The 9,383-nt window shown below is 40.7% G+C and overlaps 2 protein-coding genes across 7 annotated transcripts in view; one reads left to right on the forward strand and one right to left on the reverse strand.

Annotated features, from left to right (window-relative positions):
- rock1 (Rho-associated, coiled-coil containing protein kinase 1) overlaps nucleotides 1-5,212 on the reverse strand; it is a 32,020-nt gene extending 26,808 nt beyond the window's left edge. Inside the window, exon 1 of the mRNA XM_084912998.1 lies at nucleotides 4,351-5,212. Within this exon, the coding sequence (XP_084769124.1) occupies nucleotides 4,351-4,461 (111 nt within the window). The 5' untranslated portion in view covers nucleotides 4,462-5,212. The remainder of the gene's footprint in view (nucleotides 1-4,350) is intronic.
- A 2,292-nt stretch (nucleotides 5,213-7,504) lies between these two features.
- The window catches only part of greb1l (GREB1 like retinoic acid receptor coactivator), a 44,202-nt gene continuing 42,323 nt past the window's right edge, over nucleotides 7,505-9,383 (forward strand). For 3 of the 6 annotated variants that reach the window (XM_084912086.1, XM_084912089.1, XM_084912091.1), the window contains exon 1: nucleotides 7,505-7,648. The gene's annotated coding sequence lies outside the window, so the exon portion shown is untranslated. The remainder of the gene's footprint in view (nucleotides 7,649-9,383) is intronic. The other 3 variants (XM_084912090.1, XM_084912092.1, XM_084912093.1) reach the window with 1 other exon arrangement.

The raw sequence follows: 9,383 nt of genomic DNA on the forward strand, positions 1-9,383 counted from the left end.
GTATTTGAGTTTCTTATGAGGTCCCAGTGAGCGAGAATTACTGTCACAAAAGCTTTCATGTGAAAGTACAATGGAGTAATTCCAACAGTGGCCATCGCTCACTGGTTTCCAATGACTGAGCGGTGGATTCTCAAGCAAAACTGTGCTCCTCTGCCTGCACGGCACACGCCAGCAAATGACCAGTTCATTAAAGGAGGGAATATAGACCACTATGTACGCAGGAGCGCCCAACGGGCATTTTAGCCCTTAGTAAACAAGACAGATTCTGAATGGGCTCATTTCAAAAAAACAAAAAAAGAAAGAGGAGTTCCATTTTTAAAAGATTGGACCATTTTAGTATGCATTCCTGCACATAATCAGTCAGTTGAGGGAAAGCACTGCTACAAATAGCTCAGTCAATTGTTGTTCCCATAACTGAATAGCTGAGGAGAGCAGTTTACAACTGACAGCCCTGAACCTTCTGACAATAGGGGTAGATGAAATGCTGACCGTAACCTTCACCACAAATATGTTTTCCAAATCAAGACGATGCAGTTCATTATCAAAAAAGCTCCAGACGGGTGTTGCTTTGTTTTAAATTCAAAACGAATCAACGGAGCCCACACATTTCGTGTGCATCTTCCAAAGTATTACATACCTTACTTAAATACTTTTGTTACTTCCGGGGAGCAATGGACAAATCAAACTTAAATGAATGCTGTAGGTGATTGCCCCCATGAAAATACAGCCACTGCAGTACTTTTTGTCAGAGTTACATTAGCCCTGCAGGGGATGCAGCTGTGAGAAAGAGCAGATGCAAAAACAACCGGTGGTGCATTCAAGGTTCCTGCATTCACCAGTGTCACCCTCATAGTGAAAAGACTGATTTTGTTCATAGTATATATTTGTCACAATTAACAAATGTTCAACAGATAAATGGCACATGTGATGCTGTGGTTTAGAATGAAAGGTCATTCCGCAGCACAGTTTGTTTTGGTTGACTAACACAAAACAGAAGTAGCTTAGAGGACTGGTATATCCTGATAACAATGGCCTGGAAAATCTTGCCTTGTCATATACCCCTTACACGGGCCTATATGCTAACTGAGAACACCACAAAAGGGTGAGTATTATGTCCTCCTGTCAAAAAATCTCCGGTAAATCTAGAACGACACTGAATTTTGCTGCATTATCAGTGCAAGACAACACCTTAAGAGGCAGGGCAGGTCCATTAAAGGCAAAGGTCGTGAAGGCAGGACAAGGATTCACTGGCTGTTTTTCAAAAGTTGGGCCTTGGCAAATCAACCATGCAAGGAAATCAGAACGCAGGCCACAAACATGTTTATGCTAGACACTCAGAACAACTGTTTTTCAAGGTAAGCTTCTATAAGGCCTCATTTTATTGTATGATAGTTTCCCTTAATTGGGCTATATCCAGCATTAGACCTTAGTGCGAATTGGACTTAAACAATAAATACAAGTTTTCACACCAGCTGTTTTTATACCAAAGTTTCTTTATCATTTCATTATAAGGCATAAGAATCACTCACTCAGTTCTGATGTTTTAAGACTAAATCTAAACTAAGTAGAAAAAACTGGCTGATGTTGACCTCCAAATGTGATTTCAACAAAATAAATCTCTGTGTCTCATACACCAATTTATATCAGAACTTCACTGATGTAAAATTTAAATGTATAGGAATCTCACCACAAAGCTAATTTATCTATTGCTATCTCCTACACGAACTGAAATATATGCAGCATTTCTGATTTTAGCTCACACTCTAAATCAAAGTCAGAGCATCCACCATGACGTGCAGTACTCGCACAGTCGCCATCGTATGAATCTGGTTTATTGGCCTTGCCGTTTCCTGTAATTACTCTTATTACAGATTTAAAGCCCAAATAACAGATGAAAGAGGGATCAAACTCAGAGGCGCTGACGTAGTCCAAGTGTCAAAGGAAGAACAAAGATGATGGCAGGAAGCCTTTATGTAGTGCACCTCAATTATCGCTCACAGCGAGTCCTAACACATCGATTCATTTATTATAATGCACTAGATGATAAACAGACTCCACTTTAATACTCTAGCGCCAAGTGCAAGGGTACCTGGGACATTTTTCAGTACTTTGACAAATACACAACCAATTTTCATTTTTCTAAAGACTTCAATACAAACCGGTCATTGCTGGTTGACAGAAGAATAAAATATATTAACAATGCTTAGACCTTTAATGGCAACTGAGCTTTCACATCACAATGTCAGGAATTCTGTCTGTTCAGATTGGCTCTGTAGAAGCCAATGTAGAGCACAATGATTGGGGAGGGGGCTGCCCATCTAGATAAGGCTCCCTTCACTCTGAGCAGGATTTATTTAGCGGGTGAAGATAAGGTAGCAGGAGTGGAGAACAGTGAATGGTTATGCAAGCCCAGAGCTGAGCACTAAGGTACAGGCCAAATGTCACCATCACACATATCACAGGCCAAGCTCCTATAAGGGAAAAGTGTAATCCCAACGGTCCTATACTTCAGAGTGCTATGCCAGGTACAGAAACACAGCCAGTAAAAGGCTTGCATTGTGCATTCTGATGGAGCCTATTACTCATAGCCAAGCATGTTGGCTGCTTCATGCGTTAAATGTCCTGATTCACAGCCCTCAGAAACATGAGTCTTCAGTCCACATAATTTTGGTTTATGGGTAGAGAGCAGAGCCCACACCCAGCTACCTCAGAGCTGCCTGCTTGGGCTCAACGCTCCAGACATGCAGAATGGCTCTGGGACACACAGGGAACTCCAGGCCAGTCAAAGACAAGAGGTTATTTGATTAGCATGGAATTTTATTAAGCTGTGGGTGGAGTTGCATGGTGGCAGAGAGCGCCTCAGCAAAAGGCCTCCATTCATTGATCAGGGGCGATTGCAGAGAGGGGAAGAAAAAGAAAAAAAAAAAAACGAACAACACCCTTGTGTGTGAGGCTGCCAGTGGGAACAGTCCCCACAGCTTTTTGCCATTAGAAATGCAGAGCATGTGCACCTCTAGGTGAGTTTAAGAGCCCCTTTTCTGCAACACGATGGGAGGTCAGTGCTAAGCAATTTTTCTTAACTAAAGACCACTATCTGTAGCACCCTGAACACAAACACTCTGGGATGTGTGGGTGGGGTTTTGGGACAAGCCCCTTTTCCTATAGGGCTTTCCTTACTTCATTTGTTTAGGACATTAGTCCACTCCTATATCATAAAGTCAAGAGGAATCAATCAAAGAGCCACGTGGCCACAAGAACTATTAGGATATACATAATAATATGGGAACTGTTTATTTCTTGCCACTTCTGTGGTGTGCCCAAGGCGAAAAAGTAGGTCAGACACGAAAACCCAAAACATAGGTTTTAAGTCAGTAACTGGAAATTCAAGGCAAGTCCGTCCGTCCCCCCAGCCGATTACCTACACTCATTTTGATTCTACCACAACAAACATCTGAGCACAACCGCTCCCTTTAGTCACAAAGACGCAAATCCGTGCGAAAACACGCAGCACGGCTGTCACTGAACCTGAAACGCTCCTCATATCAACACACTCTCGACGTAACAACATCCCCTCCACGATGAGTCAGTTTCTGGGACTGCTGCACGTAATAAAAACCAATAAAGGTGTTGCTCCAGGCTGAAGCACGTGGCAACAGCCGCCTTTCCTTTAAGATAGGAGTCATTTCTTGAGTTGTCACCCACAGGCAGGAGGCAGCCAGGAAAAACTCTAGCCAACAGGTGTACTGATGCAGCTGAAGCTCTGCAGGTTAGAACAGGCTTGAAGAGGGCCTATCACTTTATATGAAGCTGAAACAAACAACACATCTAACTGGTCACCTTTTAAATGCTCTAAGCTGCACACTGGTGACCAAAAAATATATATATCACAATCGGTTTGCAGTGCAAGGCAGGAAACTCACCAGTTGATGGGTTTTAACTTGCCTAAAACAAAAATATTGTAACGAAGTGTGTGTGTCTCTGTGCCATCTGTCCAACTTATTAGTCATTACGTTACAATTATTCGTTATTTTTATTTTAAACTAGCAGAATACCGCAGTTAAAGATTGTTATTTCCACCCTATTATAGTGTGCGTTTTTGCCTTGGATTTTGTAAAGTATCTGGAGGTGTTAAAAATAATTTCCTTTCCGAAAACCCCTAGTTTTTACATGCCAGTGCACAGGTGTTCAAGCTAACTAAATGTCCGTATATTCTGTGTCAGCAATTCTTCAGTGACAAGATGAAGTGTGCTGGTCTCGGAAAGAATTTCTGCTCCAAGGACTACACTGACCCCGAAATTGGCTGAATCGCTACGTTAGCCACTTTAGCCCGCTACTATGCTACAAACTTACCAGCAGACAATCCGTGTTTATTTCTGACTTTGGGTCTTTCAACATGGCATCGATCTTTTCAAATCGAGCCTCCATGGTATCCCCAGCAGACATTTTTGCTGCAAAACTCATTCCCGACGTTGAGTTATGAACAAAAACAGCCCAATGGCGAGTGGCTAGCTAGCTTTGGCAGCTAGCGATAGCTAGCTAGCTAGCCAAATGTCCCTTTCTTCTTCTGAACTTTCCGCCGCACTTCAAAGAAAACACATCGTTCTCCTGGAGCTTCCACACGCTTTAAGGTTGCATTGAACATGCAAAAGCCACATTTTCGGATTTGAAGTATGTGTCCCCGGTACGAGTGGCAAACAACTTTGGTGGCAAAGATAAATGCGGCGACAGATTAGTCAGCCTCCGTGGGATGCCACTGAGGATAAGGGCTTAAAATGTTGGTGCATCCAAACAAAAGGCAGTTAAAACGTGAATGCACCGTCTCTCTGAAAAAAACACAATTTGTTGGAAAGCTAGTCCTGTGCCGTTCCCATATCTATGCCAGGCCCCTGCAGAAAATGACAAACCAATCTGACAGCTCAAAAGTAGAAGTGGTGGGAAAAAAAACTTCTGCTTCTTCCAAATTTCGATGAGTGTAAAGACGGAGTCGTTACAACGTTTAAAGGCAGTCCATCCGTAGCGTTGCGTGCGCTGTCACTGAGCCTCGATTGCCTCCCCGTCCGAACTGCTTTATCCCTCAGATGGAATACAGACAGATTGGGTTTGATGTGTGTTACTTTTCAGAAAACAATCGCAGACGATGCCCGATTTTCTCCAACAGTCTCGCCAATATGTCCGCCTTCCTGTTCAAACACCCCTGAGAAGATACTTCAAATGTCAGGTACTGGGCATGCGCAAGTCTACCTCACAAACTGGAAGGCAACATGTTGCTGCTCCCAAACGTTAAAAAGTTGCCTAAACGTTATGATCTCACTGAAAATCTACCATCTGAGGAAGAATAAACTTAAATTAAGTTTAAAAATATTTATCTTTAATGTTGATATATAGAGATTCTATTTGGTTCTTTTTTATTTTTAAAAAAAGACTATTTTAGAAATACAGTTGGTTATACTGTTAATAAAAAATAATGGTCACGACACAAACAGCAAAACCATTCATCCGAATATCCATAGGAAGTACTATAAATACTGTATCTAAATGTTATGACAATTATATAATAATAATAATAATAATAATAATAATAATAACAGCATATATTAGAATAATATATTAGAATAATTTTATTAACTGTGATGATTATATTATTACTAATCTATATATATATTTTTTAAATTCCTGATGTTATTTTTAAGTTAAAGCTGAGCTTTAACTAGCTTAATCTATTCTCCACTGGCTTACATTATGTGCAACAAAACCACACACTCTCAAAATTATTCTTTCATAACTAACATGTACAGTCAGTTATGAAAGTTTACATAGACTCATCATGCCCATAACTGTCATGGCAATTTGGAACTTTTACTTATTTCTTTGGATGGTTCTTTTTCCAGGGTGCAATGGTTGAGCAGCATACATCTAAAGAAACACTTGGGTGCGCAAATTTGAATTTATTTTAGATTTTCTCTACTCCACACAGTGTCAAAAGTACATATACAGGCTCAAATATATACTTACACTCGGTTAAATCTTTTAATAAGTGGTGCTGAGGTTCAACAGTGTGTTAAAAGACATAATCTGGGAAGGTCTCTTGGAGCTATTTCCACATGGGCAAGCCAAATGCTTTCTGGCAAAAAGTTTTATGCTCACACAAAACAAAGACTGTTTTTTTTTTGGAAGAGTAAAGTTGGGGTTTTAAAACCTAAGAAACCTATACCAGCTGTCAAACACGGTGGTAGTAGCATCATGCTTTGTGGCTGTTTTGCTGCCAGTGGCAGCAAAGGTTAAAATATCAATACTACAGGCACATACTGGCACATTACACAAAGTAGATGGAGTAGACAGAATTATGCCAATAGAATAGAAAATTCTAAATAGATTAAAAAATGATTTCTTTCCTAATGTTTCAAAGTAATTAAATATGTTTGTTGCACAACCATTCTACCTTGGAAATGTATAGTATAGTTATAAGAATACATGTTCCTGCAAGGTCGTTATAATTCAGGGAAGCCCCTATATGTCAATACAGGGTCTAGGAAGAGGTGCATTTTGTATCTAGCCTGTCCGCCAGTGATTAACGCCCTCAGCCTATGGATCGTACACATATGCACTTCTCTCTCTGATTTAATGTATGTTCATTTGTTTCCTGTAAATGCTGCACATTTTTAAAAGCGCATCTATTGCACAAGAATTGTTTGCTGTACTGCGTAATAACTTGAGTGCTTACCTTCAATGTAATTTTTTTATTCTTGATGTCATACGACAGGGGGCGATGTTTTACAATTTATCGAGAGAGCTCACTCGTTTTCAAGAACTTGAATAAGCCCATTGAGCTTGACTTTATGACAAGGGGTGCAAAGTCAACATGTCGCGTATGTTTCGTATTCATATTCCTTTATATGACCAGACGTATCTATCAAAGCTATGCAGCATTAAAGACCGTGCTTTCGTGTACCCCCAGTGTATTAATGATTTGTACATACAGAGGGATCTGACAGCATTTTGATCTGAAAACCAAAAGCAGGTTTTGAACAGTTTGCGCAATCACCAATCACCTAAAGGTGTAAGTATGCATGTTTAAAAAAATGCAACTTAAACATAACCTTCATTTTCAGGTGTGTGTAGATGTATGTTCGTGTTTCGGTGAGATTGTTGACTCGTTCTTTTCACTTTCTTGGCATGTTTATCATTAGTCTTTCGTGCAAACTGTTTATTTTTCTTATATCTGCGAATCAACCGAGCAAATATCATGCTGTCGACGCTATATTGTAACGTAAAGTTAGTAGTACCTAATATAGTTCTTACTGCACGTTTAAACTATAATAAAACAAAAAACAAAAAACTACTTATACATGTCGTCGATGGTTACTATTCATTTACTAGCTTTGGACGACCTCTTTTGCCTTTTTCCTCCCATTTGATAAACAAGCAATCACATAGAACAACCTTAGCCGAACTTCCGCTGATTTGAACCAAACGGTACGTACTGTAGCTTCCTGACGTCACGTTGTTGCTTCGTCGGCTGTGATCAGCTGTGAGCAGCCGAGCGCCCAAAGCAGCAGCAACGTTGGTACTGGCGTCGGAACCGGAGAGCGCAAGTTTACACACGGACCCCAATCCCCGTGGAAATGTGACTTTCTGCGTTACATATAAGGTAGGCTTGCGTTTGAACTGCGTTTTTTATTTTATTTCTTATTTTCCTCGAGGCCTTAATTTGTTTTGGTGCAGTATAATTGGCACAAACCAGCAAGCCTTCTAAATCGGGATGTCATTGATGTTCAGCTGTAAACGCTGGCTCTCTCTCTCTGTGTGTGTGTGTGTGTGTTTATATCTTTGTGGGGACCAAAAATTGGAAGTTTGCTATACTTGTGGGGAACAACAGCCCTTGGACCATAATCCTTGTCCTCACAGGTTGGAAGGTTGTTTTTTTTTTTTTGAGAGGTTTTAGTGACAGGGTTACAATTAGGTTATGGTTAGGTTTAGGGTAAGGGATATGGTTAGGCATTCATTTTTCATGGTTAGGATTGGGGTAAGGGGCTAGGGTAAGCATTATGTCAATTAGATGTCCCCACAAGATGTGTGAGACAGAGTGCAGCCAAGCTTTAACATGATCATTTTAGCAATCAGTCCATTTATCCACTGTGATTGCTTCAGTACTTGTTGGTAATTATTCATTGTTAGGAAAGCCATGCCGACTGTGCCTGGAGCCAGGTCACTAATACTTGTGCATGTGTCTGCTGAATACTGTTACAGTTGCCTAAGGCTTGGTGTTGAAACAAGCTTCAACAGCTTAGATAAAGTCATATCAGATAAGAGTGAGCAGCAGGTTTATTTGGAGCCTGTGCATATTACAACATTCTTCCATCCACAGCACATTTGGCACTGTACCAGATGCACGGGGGTGCTTACAGTAGACGTTCTGCTTATTTTTTACTGCTTCACAGCAGGAACTTTACATGAGTACAGTATCACATGAGTAATCATTCATTTGTCAATTAGCTGGGTGGCCTGTCTTGCGTGGAGCACGCGCAGCCCTGTCAAAGAGGACAAGGAATGGAGGGGTCAGGGGGGCTCTGAGCGCTGACCATCTGGCCCTTGGGGGGCTGGTTTCCTCACTGGCTGCCTTTGTTCCTGGTGAACAATTGGGACTTAATCTTGGTGGAGATAACTAAGGCCCCATGACAGCATTCGTGCACTAGGACAGGTCTCTCTCTTTAGCCTTGAAGGAGATGTCTCTTTCTCATGTTGCTTTGTGAAGGCTCTGACTGGCTTGCTTTCAGTGACTGTTGCATCTTAACTTTTTAATCTGCAGTCTCAAGTAAAGCTTTAAAAATTTCTAAGCTGTTGTTTCATTAAACACCTGAAGGTTCCCTCCCTTTTTCATAAAAACATGCACATTGGATCGTTCAAAACTACAAATTAAGTAAGATGCACCTCATTTCTGTTCACCTTCAAACAATGTCCTATTTAAAATAATAACACATCTTATTTGGGCGGAGCATTATCCGACCTTTTCTTTCCTTACGATGCTGGTCTACCTTCCTTTTCTTCCCCATCTTCTCATCCATTGTTTTATTGTGTTGGAAACCTGTTATGAGGCAAAGAGGTTTTCCAAAAATGCAGCATGACATTTCACTTGTGAAAAAAAAAAAATTAACCAGGTTGTGGATAAATGACTATGTCACATCCATTCGTGCTCAGGCAATTGTCACCAGGGTAACAGATTGATTTATTTTCCTGTTATTATTCTATCACTGTAATTTTTGGGGCTCTGCTTTTGGTGTTCATGTCGTGTTGTTTACTCAGTTGGCCTTGTGCCTTTTCCTTTTTTTCCTTCACAAAGAAGATTTGTGTTCGTTTGCTGTTATGACAAACCGGGCTCTGTCAGA

This window comes from Perissodus microlepis, chromosome 18 (assembly GCF_051167445.1).
Source record: "Perissodus microlepis isolate ML-2025 ecotype Zambia chromosome 18, ASM5116744v1, whole genome shotgun sequence".
Lineage (NCBI taxonomy): Eukaryota > Metazoa > Chordata > Actinopteri > Cichliformes > Cichlidae > Perissodus > Perissodus microlepis.